The 19,801-nt window shown below is 36.4% G+C and overlaps 1 protein-coding gene and 1 long non-coding RNA gene across 7 annotated transcripts; one reads left to right on the top strand and one right to left on the bottom strand.

Annotated features, from left to right (window-relative positions):
- Positions 1–307: 307 nt before the first annotated feature.
- On the bottom strand, positions 308–14,896 carry LOC126764829 (lysine-specific demethylase lid). 2 transcript variants are annotated; one of them, XM_050482400.1, is made up of 5 exons: positions 14,614–14,896; positions 10,790–11,004; positions 9,551–10,726; positions 7,968–9,379; positions 308–4,600 (listed from the first exon to the last, which is right to left on the bottom strand). In XM_050482400.1, exons 2-5 carry the CDS (start codon positions 10,968–10,970, stop codon positions 2,009–2,011), a joined length of 5,361 nt encoding a protein of 1,786 aa, XP_050338357.1. In that variant the 5' UTR covers positions 10,971–11,004; positions 14,614–14,896; the 3' UTR covers positions 308–2,008. The 2 variants fall into 2 exon arrangements, with proteins under 2 accessions (XP_050338357.1, XP_050338356.1); XM_050482399.1 differs by having other exon boundaries at positions 9,551–11,004.
- LOC126764957 (uncharacterized) lies at positions 13,335–19,016 on the top strand. Of its 5 annotated transcripts, XR_007668162.1 has the most exons (5): positions 14,943–15,024; positions 15,112–15,173; positions 15,314–15,430; positions 15,483–15,630; positions 15,694–15,822. It is a non-coding gene; the product is annotated as an uncharacterized LOC126764957 (long non-coding RNA). The 5 variants fall into 5 exon arrangements; XR_007668159.1 differs by lacking the exons at positions 14,943–15,024; positions 15,112–15,173 and adding an exon at positions 13,335–13,411 and having other exon boundaries at positions 15,386–15,430; positions 15,694–19,016; XR_007668161.1 differs by lacking the exon at positions 14,943–15,024 and adding an exon at positions 13,340–13,411 and having other exon boundaries at positions 15,112–15,430; positions 15,694–19,016.
- The last annotated feature ends 785 nt before the right edge of the window (positions 19,017–19,801 follow it).

The following is a 19,801-nucleotide window of genomic DNA, read 5'->3' as shown; positions in this document are numbered from 1 at the left end:
ATACATGTATTTAAAAAAAATATTAATGGACGCTTACGGTGATGCAAACTGCGCAGTATGCATGATGAAATTTGTTCGAAAAAGCAAACCTAGTATCTTTGCCGATATTGAAAATTCGAAAAAACATCAATATCGTACTGAACACGCATAAACGCATAAAACTTGCAACATTTGAAAAGTAGTTGCACAAAACTTTACAGCAAAGCCAACTGTGCTAGTTAAATTGTCATTGCAAGTGAGTTAAAAATAATTTTGATATTATTGTTTTTATTATATTCCTGGTTTTTTTTTTATTCTATAAGATATAATAGAAAGAGATTAAGTCAAATTTTAGAATAATCTGTTTGACTTTAAAGCTATTCGCAATTAATAAATATCTTTTTTTTGTACCTTTTTAATTGAAATCGATCATTTATTTTTGGTTACTATGTAACTCGTCAGGGAGTTCCATGCAAGGGCATCAGCCGGCAGAAAATCAGTGCAAACTGCGCAATGTACCAGTATTTACTGCATTTCCGAAAAAGTCCAATATTTTTATTCTGTATAAAAATATTTGCAATATTTTATTGCGCTCAAAAATTCATATTTATGGACTATCCATTTACAAAGAAAAATCTTATATTTTATTAAACAAGTCCTTTTCAAATATCTGATCTATTTGAAAATGCAAAGTAAAAGAGCTAATTTAATCACAATCTTAATCTTGCTATATTAGTAAATGTGTTTCTCACTGAATTGAAGTTAATACTTTTAACTAATTAATATGTATGATTAAAAGAAAGTATACTGCGATTAACGTTTAATGGTTAGTACCTTCATTAAATTAAAAAGACATTCAATTGAGTAAATTATTACACGTGTGTTTATGTATACGAACATACTAAATCTTAAAATAACTTATAACAATATTAATATGTTGCAAGTTCATATATGTACATATATGTATTATTAAAAGACCAAATTATCCAGCAAATCAAATGCTTTATAGCATTAAACCTCAAATTTCCTGACATTATATTCTCACAAGGGACTTTAGTAGGAAAATCTAGAAATAAAATACATTCCTCTGCGAAAATATCTTATATACGTAAATTTAAGTAGGGTGTTTTCAAATAGATTCTTGAAATAATTAATTTTTATGGCATACATAAATATGCTTATGTTATGGAAATAAGGAACAGAAAAAAATTTAAATCACCATGTTAGGCCTTATAAATTATACATATATGTATATGTATATGGCATTTAAAGCCATTTAGATAACACGTTTTTACATTACGTTTTTAAAGATATACAGTTTTAAGACTATAATATAGAAGTGGCAAATATATGCATTTATTGTGTAATGTATGTACAAATAGCAGACTGGAATTACTCACGCCAAAGAAGTATATACACATGTATGTCGATTAATTGCTGTTTGATATTTGCAAGCCGTATCGTCGCAATAATAATTAAAAAAATGAAGGACGCAAAATCGAATATTTTCAATATAAAACTTTTACCAAATAATTATAAAAATAATTATGGATTACTAACAAAATGAAAAAAATAAAATAAATAAATATGGTCTCAATTTTTATTATTTTTATCGTAAGAAAAAAAAAAGACAGGCATTGAATCAAAAATGTTAATCCCAAATAGCTTCCTTCAAAAAGGGTGAAACCCATTTTTTCTTTTATAAATGGATTCTATTATAAAACAAAGGATGTCAAGTCGGAATCCAGCTGTTTTTGTTGAATGTGCAGCATTGCAGTCTTGAAATAAACTTTTATAATGCACTAAAATAGCTAAAGGGAAGAATATAATGCATATTATTCTAAAGCGTTCCATATAGTTGAAAATATCATATATGTAAATTTTTTTAAGAGTTAAGTTGGTTTTGCATTTGCTTAATTAAAAAATTAGCACAATGAGGACTCAGGTTTACTTATTCTGCTTCGCAAATCCAAAATGCAGGAAAATATGAAAATTTATTTATGTATTTAAAATTATATGTATTAAGAACTTAACGCGTAGCTTGAGCTCTGCCCTTAGATGATGCAACAGCGCTATTTGTCGATGGTTGTTGTTGTGGTGCAGATGTCCCTGTACTTAACGCATTACTATTATTGCCGCTTGTACTAATAATGGGCATTGCTGTGGATGTTGCACTGGACTCAATTACAGAATGGTTACTACTATTAGCGCCACTTGCCACGACTGTCGATATAGCCATCGTTCTGGAGCAACGTATGCAGAAGTAATCATCATCGGCTTTAATTTGACTTCTATTTAGACCAACGCAGTACATATGGAACCATTCATTGCAACCGCCATCACATTGTACCCAATCAACTTCACGGCCAGTTGGTTTATGACAGTTTTCTGCGCGGCACTCTTCTTCATCATCTTCTTGTTGCTCTGTTTGACTACGTTGAGAGTGCTTTTTTTGACAGGTAACATTAGTACTGATGTTCGAACTGGCTCCAACGCGTTTCCGCTTCTTTTGTCCTGAAAGCGTGTTTGAGTTTGTACTCCCGCTTCCACCATTTGATAGTTTACTATCAGGAGCATCATCTGCTTGCAGTACTTTACTATTAGCATCAATTGTAGATTTTCGTGTTGTCTTTTTAGCTGAAGAACTGTAGGGTTTATTGGGAGTTGCAGTCTTTTTACGTGGCAGTGGACAACTGCTATTAAGTGGTTCTACTGAGCGACGCTTTTTATTAGCACCGGTGGGGTTCCGACCACTAACACTGCCACTATTGCTGTTAGGGCTACTCTGAACTAATAAACTGTCGTTTGAATCTTCAGCAGCTGAGTTAACGTTTGAAGCCTGTTGAACAGATTGTTTTTGTATTTGATGTTGCTTTTGCAATGCGGCTGCTTCTGCAGCACAAATTGGTTGAATAGCTGATAAAATACGCCATAATTCCAATGACTCGTCTAAGGACACTTCAAGGAGATCTCCTTCCATCATTAAGTCATTTAGATTTTCTTTCTCACAATCCGACAATAGCTTTTGCAACTCAGTTGGCGGTGCTGTTTCAACATTACTTAAATCTTCTTCCTCATTACTTAACGAATCTTCAACAATGTGTAATCGGTCTCCTTCGTCATCATCATCGGTACTATCTGGATTATCTGAATTCGGCGCATTGTCTTTGGAATTACGAATACTTCTACGTCGTAGCTGCTTATGAGAATTACTTCTTCCTAAAATCGCAGTTATACCAACACCCTTTCGTTTTTGTTTACGTTGTTGCGCGAAAATTGCTTCAAGTGCGGCGGTTACATCTGGACTAGTCAACACCTTACGGGCACGATCTTGCCAATTCATGGCGCGTTCCGCTAAACAACGCAATGCCTCATCTTCCGGTAAACGTATAGGCAAACGTTGCAATGACACCAGAAGTGGCAGAATAATTTCGAGCCGCGGTCGCTTTGATCGAACACATGACGGACAAAGCCACTTTGGGCGTGATATAAAATTACTACCCGACGTTATATTTGATATTCCCATTTGTGGCGGCACACAATCCTCATGGAACCAATCACGGCAGAGCTGGCAATTAAACATTACTCCTTGAAACGGAGATTTACACAGACAATATAGGTCTTTTAATGGATTTTTTGACATATTCTGTCGCCTAAGTTCGCGCATATCTCGTAATTCTTTCTCTTCAGCTTTCTTAAAAGAATCTACTATTTGAGCGGGATTCATTTCCTTTACAAACCCATCTTCAAATGGCTGTTTTAAATCTGAGTCAATTATGACAGATTCGGAACGGGGCATCAACACTTCGAGTAATGTATAGAATGTTTGCTTTTTCAAAAAGACGCGCGCAGTATTGTCTTTCCACTCATGAGCGCTATTCAAATGACCCTGCATGCGTTTTAATTCTTCAAGTTGTATAGGAATACATTTACCTCTTTCAACTATTGCTTCAAGAGTATGACAATAGGGAAAATGATCGTTGGTCTGCAACTGTTCTACCGAATGTAACCACTCTTTAGCTTTTCGCAATGCATCTTTTAATGTTATATACGAGGGAACTTGACCTTCTAAATCAGCAGATGTTTTTAAAAACTGTTCAATGTCAGCTAATTCATGTTGTTGTGTTGTACATCGAAAATATCGCGTCGCCTGCTTTTCCCAAGCTTCTATTGCAGCGCCGATTTCTTGTAATTTTCTCATTTCCTTATCTATTATTGGATCTGTTGGATCCACTTCAGCTGCTGCGCTATTCAGCAAGTTCTTTATATCACTATATGTCAATTTAGTATTGCCGTTTCGCAAACCTTGTGAACGTTTATACCATTTTATTTGTTTTAGACGGATGTATAATTGATTCATCTGCGGCAGTTCTATTCGAAGTGAGTTCCCCTCACTTATTAATTGATCTATTTCAGGTTCTTCCAATAAATGAATTGATCTATTTAATAGTACATTTGCACGTTCCAAAAATTGTTTACCAAGAGAAAGAAGCTCTCTTACGGAAGTGCCTTCCTCTATAATACAACACAAATTGTTAATTTCTTGCACAAACAGCTCTAATTCCTCCATGGTAAGCTTGTATTGAGCTGCTTCCTGGTTATTGTCGGAGCGTGTACGAACCTTTTGAAGAAAATTATGTATTTAAAATAAAAATATCAGTATTTTCGGATAATCATCATAAATCTTTGTTTTATATAATTATTCTAATATTTCTATATATGTGCATTTTAGAGCTTTTTTAATTCGAGAACATCTAAAATATCTTAGGACAATATATTTCTAGTTCTATGTAAAAGTATATAGGTATATATTGAGAAGGTTTCTTCACGAAATTTTTAACAGCTTATAATATAAAAATCGCTTACAGCTTATCGACTGCACATCAGTCTGTAGACGCAGGCTTAGGCTTAAGGCCCTTGTATCCATGTTTCCAAATAGGGATCACATCGCTTCGCTAGCACCCAGCAGAATATTGGACTTTATCAATATGTTGGGACTATGTGAGCCTTTGTGATTTAGGAGAGGGCGCAATAGACCAAGGTCGCGGTGCAATCCTCATGTATATAAATGTACATATATGTACAGCTTATATAAAAACCGATTAAAATCAAGATAAAGATCTTTGTATACCCTTTTAGAGCATAAAAAATGCAACTGTGAAATGTATATAGCTTGGTTGCTGCCGAAGTTAACGTTTTTTGTTGTTTAGTCGTAAGTTAAAGCCTTTAATTAATTAAGCTATCGTAACGATTTATTAAAGCAAAAATTCGATATTTGCATGTATTTTGATAGATATGTTTGTGCATACGAATTTAAAGTTTTGCCGATTTTATTATATTTATTTTTTGGTGATTTGGAAATAAATTAAGCGTTTTATTTTTTTTCACAAAAATCTGGCAATTTTGCTGCCCTATGCTCGGGCTATCAAATTTGTGGTTTTTTTCTCATTATGTTTTCAGGTTCAATAACATAATGTTCCTTTCACAAGGTGTTGTTATACCCCCTCAAATCATTATTGGCTGTATATCATGATAGTAAGGCCTATTATCACCTATGGAGCGGTGGCTTAGGCCACCAAAGCAGCTCAGTCTTCGGTGATCCGTAGACTATCAAAGCTGCAAAGACTTGCCTGTGTCTGTGCTTCGGGGGCAATGCACACATGCCCCACTGTGGCACTGGAAGTCATATTGGAGCTCACACCGCTGCACGAGGTGATAAAACAAGCAGCAAACCACACCATGCTGCTAATGTCAGCAGAAGGCTGCGGTAGAGGAAAGTTGATGTCCTCCAGACGGATGGACGTACTGGCGGAAAGCACACCGCTAGTCCTCCTCCCAAAGGACGGCACAACGAAGAAAATAGTTGAGGAATGCATAGAAAGGCTAAACCGCCTGTCCTTGTGCAACCGGGTGCACCTAATTTGGGTGCCAGGGCACAAAGGAATAGAAGGAAACGAGAAGGCCGACGAACTGGCCCGCGCTACGGCAGCGTCCAATGTGATGGGACCAGAACCATTCATAGCGGTAGGATCCCACACTTTTAAGGAGCTGCTCCGCACGGAGGAAAGAACGGAGAGAGAACGGCATTGGCAACAATCATCAGGCATGCGCCACGTCAAACTGCTACCTGGGGGGTGCAGTCTCTCCAGGTTCAAGAAACTTATTCACCTCCCCCGTGACAAATTCCGTCTCCTCGTCGCAATTTACACAGGGCACTGCAGGCTCAGGAAGCACTTGTCCAACATGGGCATAGTCTCCTGTGCTAACTGCCGGTTCTGTGACCTGGAACAGGAAACACCAGCACACCTAATCCTGAATTGCCCAGCAATCTGTGGAAAAAGGCTTAAGGCCCTGGATTCCATATATATCAGCAGGGATCACATCACCTCAGTAGCGCCCGGGAAACTCCTAGAGCTATTAAGGCTGCTGGGACTCTGGGAAGACATGTGATATCGTAGAGGGCACAATAGACCCTAGGTCGCGGTGCATTACCTCATAACATTTATCTATCTATCTATTGCCCCGTGAATTTTTGTTCACGGTTTCTGAAAGTTTATGCACAAAGTAAAATAAGCCGGCCAATTTTATTAAAATCATTATTGAAAATTTCAAATGAGTTGGTCGATGCATCCTCATCCTCATCAGAGAATGAAATGAGGATGTTAGTTGTTGAAGATTTCCTACCCAGGTTAAAAGCATTCGTAGATGTTATGAACGCTTACTTAGACCCAAAAGTACAAGAAATATTATTTTCGTAAGAGTTTAAAAAGTTTATTGTATTGTATGTACTATGAACGAAAACAATGCAACAGCTGATTTATAATAGGTGCCAGTTTTTTTTCTTTTATCATTTAAAAAATTGAGTATTTTTGCATGATGTAATGGAACATTTGTATAATTCTAAACTTATACATTCATTCTTCGATCATACTCCTAGACAAAGTGATCACTATAAAAGATTAATTGACTTAATGCTTTAATTTAGCGCAACTCTTTTGCTACACATCGGGTTGGTCGTTATATACATATACATATACGTATATACAGCTATGGACAAAAATTTAGCGCACTTTCTTAATGTGAGATATAATACTTAATAACGTCACAGTTAAAGAAAGCAAACCCGTTATTTTGCACAAAAGCTATTTGTTACTTCACTAAAAACTAAAATATTTCAAAATACTTAGTTTCTTATAATATATATACAATGTTTGGCTCAGTTTTCATTCTTAAGTCAAAATTGACTTGGACACGTATTTAGCGCACTTTAAAAGATCTATAAAGCCAAATAAAAATTATTAACAAGTGACATGAAACTCTTTGATATTATATTTGCCCAGGTTAATACTTTGTGGAATAATCGTTATTCCTAATCACCGCATTACAGCTTCATGGCAAGCTCTCTATTAACTTTTGCATCTGTCCAAAGGAATCGAGTTCCATTCATCTTCTACTCCTGCCCAAAGCTAGTTGCAAATTGTAAATTTTCTTTGTCCAATTTTTCATTTAACTTTATTTTTCCTACGCGGTTAAAGAGGCTCCTAATCTCCTAATAACAAATTTTCGGAAATATCGCTCTCTTACAAGTAACAGTAACATTTCTAATTATGAATGGAAGTGAAATCTTTGCCCATAGCTGTATTTTATATGTTATATATCGTCACCTGAAATGCAAAATAACGTAACAACATTTTCGGAAATTTACAGTGGCATGAATGAAACATGAAATAAAATGGAACATGAGTGAAACAAGATTTTAATATTGGTTAAAACTGGTTTATATCTGACCGCAGAACCTGAAAATGTTGAACATATGTAATATTATGTATGTAATTTGAAGTAGTGAAACGTAATCAATAAGACACTCAATTTCGAATTTTTTGATGATACGTTATTTTGCATTTCAGGTGACGATATGTATTTATATATAATTAATTAATAATATAATTTTAGAAATATAATATATAAAACATGCCAAATAAATTTACCTTGTTTATTCCGAGTTGTTGAATGACAGTTACGCATTTTTCGGCTTCGACTATAGCTGAATTCAGGCGATCTATTAGTAACGATGACGGAAATTTCTTAATTTCAGCTTCCTTGCACAATTCCTGTAATTCAGCTAATGGCGCAGAAGTGGGCGTATTAGCATCCATAATGTCGCGACATCGTGATAACCAACGTTCAAAACTTTGTGCTTTGGCTTTAAGCTTTTGAAGCATTAATGGCATTTCGTCTAGTGTATATCTGTAAAGAAGAGTGTGTTTTTCTGGAATGCAATCACACAGAATTGTGTAATGGCGAAGACAAACGATTGACTTGGTGCATTCACAAGATACAGCAGACAAAAAACAGGTAGTATTGCATTCTTGACAATGTCGCTCATCGTCTGGAACAAGTTCGAATGCTTTTCGCTCAGCGCGAGTAACACCCCATTCCAACAAAGATTTTCGAAGCTTCTTTTCGGAGTCTACCATTTCTGCCATGTCGATATAGCAAGCTGTTGCAATGCCAAATGTAAGTTTGGCTGGTTCTAGTGCCATTTTACATACTAACTCATCGTGAGAAAAAACGCAAAAACGACGCAACATTGAATAGTGATTAACACACTCCCGACCCATCTTCAACCAATCAGCGGGAGCGAAATTCACAGCTTCAGCAAAGTTGTAGCCCTGATTAAATCCTGCATGATATGCACGGGGAAATGTTATGACAAATTCTCCAGCATTTTGATCAGTTCGATAAACAGGAACTCCATTATTCATTAAAATGTTCGGATTCATTATGGTCACTAGCTGATGCAATAAATCCGGCTGCGATGCAAAAAGTTCCGGAGCTGCCTGTTTCATTGTTTCTTCAAATTGTTCTGCCCAATAGCCCGGAACACCGTACCAAGTTTTTGGTTCTCCCCAATGCAAATAGTTAATGGAGTAACTCCAGTGGTCTTCGTTATGCCAGCAAAAAGCGGCAAAACACATTCCTACATACATCCAGGGTGCATTCATTCCACTGATATCAGCATTGATATGGCCCAAAATTGAGTCTTCCAGTAATGGTAAGTTATTTAAATTCCAACTAGATTCGGCGTATTCCTGATCCCCTGGAAGTAAATATAAAGAGCTTTTTGTTGGAAACCCCGACCCATGATCCATGGTATGCAAATCAGCTCCATATTCTACTGTTACATCTTCATCAATCGATGACACAATGCGCCAAAATTCACGCTCCACTAAATTTGTTGGGACCATATGAACTGGCTTTCGAAAATAATCCGTTTTAAACTGGTCAGCCATTTGTCCAAATTGCTGCAATGTATACTCTCGTTCTGCCTGCTCAAAGCCAAAGGCTTCAGTAGGCTTACTAACTTCTTCTACAACACAGCGTGGGCAAAGCCATTCTCCTGAAAGTATGAACAAATAAAAATTTATTTGCTAATTACGTATATATCATGTCCATATTTTACAAAAAGTTACCTTGAAATTATTTATGATGTGGTTGTGTAATTTCTTCAATTAATATTCATTTCATAAATTTATTATTGGTGATATTAATATTATCTTGATGTACTTACCTTTAGGAATGCTGGACAATGGTGGCAACAAGCAAAATGTATGATAGCTATCGTCACATCCGTCACACAATAGCATTGATTCTTCCACATCACCACGATTGCATATGTGGCAAATATACTTCATTAATGGATCAACTATTTGAGGATCGGGCGCTTTCTTTAGAGCAATCAAATTTGTGGAAGATGTGCCACCAGCTTGACCGCGAGCCCCACTGGCAGACGACGAAGTACCAGCAGCATTAAAACAATTTAAGAGATCCCGCTTAAAATCCTCCTTTGTTTCAATCTTAACAATATTACGTGATGCCGAATTGTTCAATCCACAATTGGCGCTAGAATTGGCAAAGCGTTTAGACCGTCGAGCGTTATTTTCGTTTGGGGGTGTAATTTGTTGGCGAGTTGGTATTTCGTGTGTCTTATAATCCGTACCATCTTCAAGCTTCACTGCATCCACGCTAGCGCTGGCTCCCGCCCCAGCTCCCAACACTTTACCAGATGTATAAACCTCAAATGGATGAAGTATCCGCTCGTAATGGGCTTTTAAGGTTGCTCCAACGCTTTTGCTAGATGGATACGACATACGATTTGCAACTTTTGCCCATTTACGTTCTTTTGTTGTTTGTTCCATACCTCCTTCTTCTTGGACAATCCGATGTAAGGTATATAAATCTAATGCTTTACGTTCAACCATTGGTATTTTTAAAGAAGAACCCTGTAGTTCCCAAAATTTGGCAATTTGGTCTAAAAAATTAAGTTTCACTCGAGTTTTTGCTTCTAATTCGTTGAGCCGCTGTACCCGTGGTGTAAATTTTAATTTGTCTACATCGACAGCAAATGGTGGTGACCACGATTCTGGGGGTAAGATTTTAGCTATTCCACATTTCTCCGCAATCGGTCGTATCTTACTAATGTAAGCTAGTGGATTCTTGAATTCTTCGTGCGTAGGGCGAAAAACGGGACACTCAACCGGTGTATCAAAATGAAATTCTTCTGTTTTATTCAAATTAAATGTACTCGAGCTATGTGGTTGTAAGTGTGTTAATGGTTTACCCCGACCACGGTCATTTGTTGGATGAGGACAACTATTATGATATTTTTTGCCTGACCCAGTGATGGAATTGGTACCACTGCAGCTATTCGAACTTAGCTTGTCATCACCCGAACTAGCCCCTATAACTGAAGTAGGAGTAGCGTTATTACTTCCTCCATTGTTTTTATTAAAATCTGAAGAACTCGTACTTCGTTCGCTTCCGTTAGAATTTGATGACTTTTTGGCCGAATCTCCACCACTAACATTGCCTCCAGTCGAAGTTCTAGTACGTAAGCGTCTAGCGGGTGTAATGTTACCGCTTAAACCACCTGTCGATGTGGATGCACTCGAAGCAGAAGTTCCCTCCGCTGCTGATACTTTGGTTGCCATGACTTCAATTAAATTGTGCGTCTATAAAAATAGTCTAAAATGTAAAAGAAAAAAATAAATGTATTAAATAGAAAAATTGTCCAAAACATATACACATTCTTTGTAGAATAAAAAAAATATTATGTACATTATTATAAATTTTGAGTTATAGCTTTCTTAAATGTCTACTCTGTTCAATCAGCTCTACCATTTTACCTTTAAACGCGGTTTTGAACTACATTTTTCTAGTTGGGTGCAGTTGCTTTGATTTCTTGTCTGCTTATTTTGTATATTTTTCTGTGTGCAATTTCGGCGGGGGAAAAATTATATAACTTTTTAGAAAATTTGCTCATTTTTCAAAGTCTACCATTTTGCAAAATTTCAATTTTTTTAATCAGACTCATTTTAATGACTTTAATGTAAATTTATTAAAAATAAGGTGAATAATTTAACGTGATGCAAAGTACTTTTATATACCAATAATAATTTTTATTATTACATTATTATTATAATAAAAACACATTTTTATTGAGATGAGCGCTATTCTACTTCAACTTTGCTAGTTCTCGGAGACACTTGTTATTGCTTTCCACAAAATAATGGGAGTGTTAGATATTTCGTTTGGAAAATAATCCTTAACATAAATAATATTCTACTTAGTTATTGATTCATTAAATCATTGGGTTTTTCTCCAGTGGGAAGAGGAAAGCATTGTACATAGGAATAGCGGGAAACGATAAAAAAAAGAGAAAACTAGGAGAAACTTATAAAGATATCCAAGAAATTGTAAATAGCTCTAATCAAATGCTAGTAAAAAAGGGGCATACGTCTAAATGTTAGATGAGGTAATGTTACTATATGTATGCCTCATGGATATGGCATTGATATGGGTATATCAACAGAATAATGACCCTAAACATACTATAGCAAGAGCTCAAAAGAATGGTTTAGGGCCAACGGGGTTCAGGTTATGCAGTGGCCTAACCCCAACCCCATAGAAAACCTGTACACCGATATCAACAAAAGAGTAGCTGAAGAGAGGCCAACCAATTCGAAAGATTTATGGCAAGTAGTGAAAGAAGCTTGGAAAGGAATACCATTAAAAAGTTACCAGGATCTCATAGATGCCGTTTTAAAAAACCGAGGTTATTTAACGAAATATTAATTATTTTATTATTAAGTGAAACTTTAGAAGCATTATATGTTAAAATTTTAGAATGGCCTCGTAGTACATAAAATACTCCTTTTTTTTGTGGAACTAGTTTTTGGTTTTTTGATATAGTCTGCGATATAAAATTTTATGTTTAATTGAAATATATGAAATGTGGAAACATTAATAGACCCTTAGTAAAATACATTCTTAAAAAAAAAAACTTTTTAATGAATATTAAAAGAGTCATGTTTCTCATGTGGTCACCCCCATATTTTTTGTGGACAACTGTATATTCGACCCTTCCTTCATAATATGTTTTTTAGTCAGAAATAATGAACTAAGTGTAATTTTCTGTGTCTGGTTGTTCCGTTTTTTCGAAGATTCTTAATGATTTTACTTATTTCATCGCTGCGGTGTTTTCCCCTCTAACACTCACAAAAAAAATTACTTAAATTTTTCATTTATCGTTTTTATTTTTCTTTTACTTACTTTTAAATTTTACATTTTAGTTTGGCTCACACTCCTTTTTTTTGAGCAACGCAAATAGCTGACCTACACTGAAGTGAATGAATAAATCACATTTGAAGTTTATGCTTTGTGTTTTACGCCCAGAACACCCTTAGAAGTATTGCTTGAAGAGTGCTTGATGTTTATGTTCTGTCAGGATACACTTTTTAGTCCAAATATTTTTTTCAAGAGCACTAGTGTTATTTTGAACACATCTGTATGGAATAAATTCTATGATAAGCGGTGTCGACTTTTTTAATTAAGGGTTTTGGGAGTAAAACAATTTCAAGCTACTGCAACTTCTAAGGTGTTTTCCTGAAAACTTTTTGAACTGGCGTGTATTGCAAAAAGAAGCCTGTAGATTTCAATAAAATGAATATAACGAATTATATGTATATGGTTTTCAAACCAATTCTGTATTTGATTTGATTAACTTTTGTAATTAAATTAAAGTGTAATAACTAAATACATACATATATTATATATACATATGTATGTGCGGTAAAATGCAAAACTGAAATAGAGATGTTTTTAAAAGAATGAGGTGTTGGATTTAGTAGTTTAGATTTAAAAAATTTAAGAAATAACAAATACCAGCATCAAGATAAAAATACTTATATTATCTTTCACATAACATCCCTCTTTTTTTAACAGTTTATAGAATCATATGACGATAATTCAACGAACTTGTTTTCAGTAAGTATACACTTTGCCGAATGGTGGTGGTTTTATCGGCCATATTGAAGTTAAAACTAGCAAAATCTTTAATATACGTAAGGGTATAAAGTACACAGTTTAAAACGTATGTACAAAAAATTTATAAAGTATAAATTTAAAAGTCAAAATTATCAAATATGTAAAGTGTGGGAGGTTTTTAAAGTGATAATTACTAAATTACCAGTGGCCACATTTTTAATTTATTTAAAAAAAAATTCCATTCTATTATTATAAACAAATGAAACCAAAAATGCTTGTGTTTGGACAAATTTATAAAATATTGATTAACTGGAAATCTAATACACATATCTTTAAAAAGTCCCTTATTGTCAAATACATATATAAATGTGCAAAAACAATTCTAGTAATAATAATAATACATATTAAATAGTTCAGTTTTCGCTGGAATTATGATTTGTGAAGAAATTACACATTATTGAAACCTCGAAAGATTCTATTCAGTATATACTGGTTTGATATTATTAAAACATTTTATTTAGTGAGATAGGATATAAGAGTATAAACATTCATTGTAGGCATTGAGATAAAATATATGATTATCAAATATTAATTTCTCTCCTTTTCGCTGGCTTCATATCTCACAATTTTCAAGGCTTATAACCTATATATAGTATTAAAAGTGCATTGATTTTTTATATAATTTTCATTTTTTGGTCACGCACACTCAAGCGCAATGAAATTTACATATTGTAAATGAAATATGTTATATACAATGCTTATTAAATTTCAGTACATCGCCAAACTTTGTATTCACATCAGACCAAGTCGATCTCATACAAAATCGTATTATAGATATTTTAAAGTAGTATGCCGACGTGTCTAATAAGGTAAATTTATTTTAGAAATACTGTTCCAGACAATTCATTAAAGGCAGAGCGAAAATGTGTCTGTACTTTATTTTCCTTATGTACTACTAGGTCCTCCCATTCACAAACAAAAACGTGGTTATAAATATTTTCATTCGAAAATTCAACTGAAACCATTTTCTATCATTAAGAAATTCTTTACAAAGCTGTAAAATATTAAATAGCGTTCCCAAACAACTTTGTGGAACGAATTCTAAGTAAAATGTCTACTGTTATCAAATAAATAGTGATTTTTTTTTATTTTAATTAGTGAAATTAGTTGTGCATAGAAACAATTAATATTTTTCATTCCTTATGTACGTGTTTTGTTTGTAGATCTTCGAATTTTCAAACATATATAATAATTGAGCAGCGAATTAATAATTCCAGAGTATAAAAATATATAATTGCAGTATCTTACTGTTTTTATCTTTGTCAACTTATTAACGCAGTTCACTTTTTTCGGGGCAAACACCCTTATGCCACAATAGTGAATATATCGACGATTTTGTTGCGACTGTTTTTCTTAAATACACGATTTGTATAATTTTCTGTTGGTTTGGCTCACTTCGAAAATGTAACATGTCCATTAACTTTGAATGTTTTGCAAATACTCGCAATGTAAAAACACAAAAAGTTTACCATTTTTTACAAAACACATACAAATTCCCTTTTTACCAAACGATAAACCCGAAGTCTATTGGTTACAGGCGAATCAGACATATTGAACAAACGAACAGACAAAACCAACGAGAGAATACTACTCACACAATTATATTACGCATCTCGTTACTTTTATTGGCGATTACACTTTGGCAACAGAAATTATAATGTAACAAAACTTATCGATACATAACAACACATAACCATTCTCTAAAAATATGAATCAAGTTAATCTGAACAATTTTTTAATTTACAGTCCTATTCACATGCCCTCACAAAAATCAACACCCACACTTCTAAGGTTTTCCATCTGCAGAGGTGATTTCAAAAGCTTAAATGCACACAATTTCCCCATAAATTTGTGATGTTTGAAAGCAAACCTCACAATACAAAATCGAATACGTTGTTTTATTTATTTATTTATTTAATTTTGCAATAATTTTATTGAAATAAAATAGAGGAACTATTCTTTCAAAGGCGATATTATAAATATAAGTATTTGTCTTTTACAATAAATATGTAACCTACAGTCCTATTCCGAGGAACCCTCACAACTGATTTGGGAAGGACAAAAAGTGGGTAATATCTTAAATTTGTATCATATATTATAATTTCATTTATTTTTAGGATTTCAAAATATGAAAGAACAACCAAGGAACAGCTGCACCCTTTGGAAGAATAGTTCCTCCATTCCTCACAATAGTGCGGGTGGTGATCTTTGTGAGGGCATGGGAATAGCACTGTCACAGCCTTTGTACATTTTACTTCCTTCTAAGTATGAAGAGAGAACGTATATAATATAGAATGTTCATGATTGAGATATTTTAACTTTTCGCAGGGGTGTTCGTCCGAGATGAGGAAGTTTCACCACAGACAAATTAAATGCAAATTTCACCAGAGTTTTGCATCAGGAGACTCGAAAATATCAGAATTGAGCACTCTGTGCGTTAAATGAGTAAAATATACTTACTATGCGCAAACGTCTTTGTATCTAATTTATAGATGATAGGTATATATTTGATATAAAAGCATATCTTCTTCTTTATTGGCGTAGACACCGCTTACGCGATTGTAGTCGAGTTAACAACAGCGTGCCAGTCGCTCCTTCTTTTCGCTACGCGGCGCCACTTGGATATTCCAAGTGAATCCAGGTCCTTCTCCGCTTGGTCCTTCCAACGGAGTTGAAGTCTTCCTCTTCCTCTGCTTCCCCCGGCGGGTACTGCGTCGAATACTTTCAGAGCTGGAGTGTTTTCGTCCATTCGGACAACATGACCTTGCCAGCGTAGCCGCTGTCTTTTAATTCGCTCTACTATGTCAATGTCGTCGTATATCTCGTACAGCTCATCGTTCCATCGAATGCGATATTCGCCGTGGCCAACGCACAAAGGACCACAAATCTTTCGCAGAACTTTCCTCTCGAAAACTCGCAACGTCGACTCATCAATTGCTGTCATCGTCCAGGCCTCTGCACCATATAGCAGGACGGAAATTATGAGTGACATATAGAGTTTGGTTTTTGTTCGTCGAGAGGGGTCTTTACTTCTCAATTGCCTACTCAGTCCGAAGTAGCACCTGTTGGCAAGAGTTTTCCTGCGTTGGATTTCTAGGCTGACATTGTTGGTGGTGTTTACGCTGGCTTCAAGATAGACGAAATTATCTACAATTTCAAAGTTACGACTGTTAGCAGTGACGTGAAAGCCAAGTCGCGGAGACAGGACAGGAGATATTTCATCTTGCCCTCGTTCACTGCCTGACCCATTTACTTTGCTTCCTTTTCCAGTCTGGAGAAAGCAGAACTAACGGCGCGGGTGTTGAGCCCGTTGATGTCAATGTCATCGGCATACGCCAGCAGCTGTACACTCGATTAAGTCCTGCAGCTCGAATTGCTCAACGTCAGTTTACACAGCTGTATTAGTTCTGCGGGGATACCAAATTCAGACATCGCGGCATAAAGGTAGCTCCTTTTCATGCTGTCGAAAGCAGCTTTGAAATCGACGAAGAGGTGGTGTGTGTCGATTCTCCTTTCACGGGTCTTTTCCAAGATTTGGCCCATGGTGAATATCTGGTCGGTTTTTGATTTGCCAGGTCTAAAGTCACACTGATAAGGTCCAATCAGTTTGTTGATGGTGGGCTTTAATCTTTCACACAATACGCTCGATACAACCTTATACGCGATGTTGAGTAGGCTTATCCCACGGTAGTTGGCGCAGATTGTGGGGTCTCCCTTTTTGTGGATTAGGCAGAGAACACTTAAATTCCAATCGTTGGGAATGCTTTCGTCCAACCATATTTTACAAAAAAGCTGATGCATGCTCCTTATCAGTTCTTCGCCGCCGTGTTTGAATAGATCGGCCGGCAATCCATCGGCCCCCGCCGCTTTGTTGTTTTTCAAACGGGTAATTGCTATTCGAACTTTTTCATGGTCGGGCAATGGAGCGTCTGCCCCATCGTCATCGATTGGGGAATCGGGTTCTCCTTCTCCTGATGTTGTACGTTCACTGCCATTCAGCAGGCTGGATAAGTGTTCCCTCCATAATTTAAGTATGCTCTGGGCATCGGGGACTAGATCACCTTTGGGGGTTCTACAAGAGTATGCTCCGGTCTTGAAACCTTCTGTAAGCCGCCGCGTATTTTCGTAGAATTTTCGAGCATTACCCCTGTCGGCCAGCTTATCAAGCTCTTCATAAACACGCATTTCGGCCTCTTTCTTTTTCTGTCTGCAAATGCGTCTCTCTTCCCTCTTCAACTCTCAGTATCTATCCCATCGCGCACGTGCTCTGGTCGATCGTAACGTTGCGAGGTAGGCGATCTGTTTTCTCTCCTCTGCGACACGGCACTCCTCGTCGTACCAGCTGTTCTTTTGTATTTTCCGAAAACCAATGGTTTCGGTTGCAGTTGAACCTAAGGAATTTGAAATGCCGTCCCACAGTTCCCTGATACCGAGTTGTTGACGAGTGCTCTCAGAGAGCAGGAGTGCAAGCCGAGTAGAAAATCGTTCGGCTGTCTGTTGTGATTGCAGCTTCTCGACGTCGAAACTTCCTTGTGTTTTTTGACGTGTGTTTTTTGCTGCACAAAGGCGGGTGCGAATTTTGGCTGCAACAAGATAGTGGTCCGGGGCGATGTTAGGACGTCGGAGCGTACTCACGTCTAGAACACTGGAGATGTGTCTTCCATCTATGACAACATGATCGATCTGATTGGTGGCTTTTCGATCCGGAGACAGCCAGGTAGCTTGATATATTTTCGTGTGCTGGAATCTAATACTACAGATAACCATATTTCGGGCCCCGGCGAAGTGGATCAGCCTCAACCAATTTGGGGATGTTTCGTCGTGGAGGCTGAATTTACCGACCGTAGTGCTAAATATACCTTCTTTGCCCACCCTGGCGTTAAAGTCGCCAAGCACGATTTTGTCATCGTGGCGGGGGCAGCGCTCATAACTGCGCTCCAAGCGCTCATAGAAGGCATCTTTGGCCATCGGCCTTCTCTTCCGTCGGGGCGTGGGCGCAAATCAGCGATATGTTGAAGAACCTCGCTTCGATGCGAATTGTGGCTAGGAGTGAATGAGAGTACTCGGCGACGGAGTCTGCCTCCCACCACGAATCCCACACCAAACTTGTAGTAAATGCCAAAAGGACCTACTCGTCTCTGTCCTTGTCCCGTAAATCGCATTTCTTGGACGGCGGTGATGTCAGCCTTTATTTTCACGAGGACATCAACCAGCTGGTCAGCGGCACCTTCCCAATTAAAGAGGTCTCTCATCCGAGCTTGATTGTTAATTTTCATTGGTATGATTTTTTTGCGTTGCGGGTCCCAAACCTAGCGCACAACCCTGCGGAGAGGATGTTTCACCTGCTTACTTTAGCTCGCCTTCAAGCGGATGTTCTTAGGTTACCCAGAGGATACTTGGTCAAAGACCGGAAGTAGTGAGCTGCTTGAGTCATATGTAAAAGAATCGTTTCTGGCCACTCCCAAGTGAATGGCGATCAGAGAACTTTCCTCACTTGCGTGAACTTCTACACATGACTCCATCCTCCACATCAAAGCATATACTAAAGTATAGTATATATGTATGTTATAATTGACCTATTTCATTATGATTCCATAAAAACTTTTGAAATATTCATTGATTAATGTCGTTTGTATTATTACCTAAGTATACATTTAATATAGGATTATGGTAATTAATTATAAATTTATACATTTACTTGATTAAATAAAAGTTTGGATATCGTCTTAAAAGAGTGGTCTATATATAATTATAGAATGTAAACAAATATGATAGACCATACTCAATAAGTTTGTAAATTTGTCTACATGCAACTTATGTACGTAAATATATACACTCAATGCACCATGCAAAATTGTTGGTAGAAAATCTGGGCTGTGCCGAAAAAATAAGCGAACGATCGCCGATTGTCACCACTTCCCTTGCCAATAAATCTTTTATATGTATGTTAATGTATGAGCTTCCATACATATCGACGCAGATTTTTGCGAGACACAGAAAAATATTTTACAAATGACAAATATTTTAAATCATCAAGAACTATGTTGCCACTTTTTTCTGTGTTTTGCGAGTTTGCGGGGATGCCAGTTTTACCTTCTAGAAAAATCATCAGAAAGTTTCTCAATTTATGATTTTTAGCGTTTGCCATCGTCACGAAAAACCGATTGAGGCGATTGATGTTTTCGTAGAATTTTGTTTGTAGTCTTCGCTGGTGACATATTTACATGTGTACGCAGATATATATAATTTTTTTTATAGTAGAGGAAAGCATCGAAAGCCGGAGTGCTGAACTTTAATCCGCTAAACCTAACCTAACCTATTCCCAACTCAAGACTCTCCCATGGAACCACCGATTAAGTATTTCTTTGTGGGAGGGACATAACATTTAAGTCTCCACTATTGTGCGGTCTGATGACTGCAGATGCTTCGCTAACAG

The sequence above is a fragment of the Bactrocera neohumeralis genome, unplaced genomic scaffold, assembly GCF_024586455.1.
Source record: "Bactrocera neohumeralis isolate Rockhampton unplaced genomic scaffold, APGP_CSIRO_Bneo_wtdbg2-racon-allhic-juicebox.fasta_v2 cluster10, whole genome shotgun sequence".
In the NCBI taxonomy this organism is placed as follows: Eukaryota; Metazoa; Arthropoda; class Insecta; order Diptera; family Tephritidae; genus Bactrocera; species Bactrocera neohumeralis.
Note: the sequence above shows the minus strand (reverse complement) of the source record. Positions and strands in the feature narration are given on the sequence as shown.

Bases quoted from the DNA above. Each gene is read 5' to 3' on its own strand.
- LOC126764829 (XM_050482399.1), bottom strand. From the start codon at position 10,970: ATGGCAACCAAAGTATCAGCAGCGGAGGGAACTTCTGCTTCGAGTGCA. The intron at 9,380-9,550 runs GTAAGTACATCA...TCATACTTTCAG, and splicing joins ATTGTCCAGCATTCCTAAAG to GAGAATGGCTTTGCCCACGC. The intron at 4,601-7,967 runs GTAAATTTATTT...TTTCTTCAAAAG, and splicing joins AACAACTCGGAATAAACAAG to GTTCGTACACGCTCCGACAA.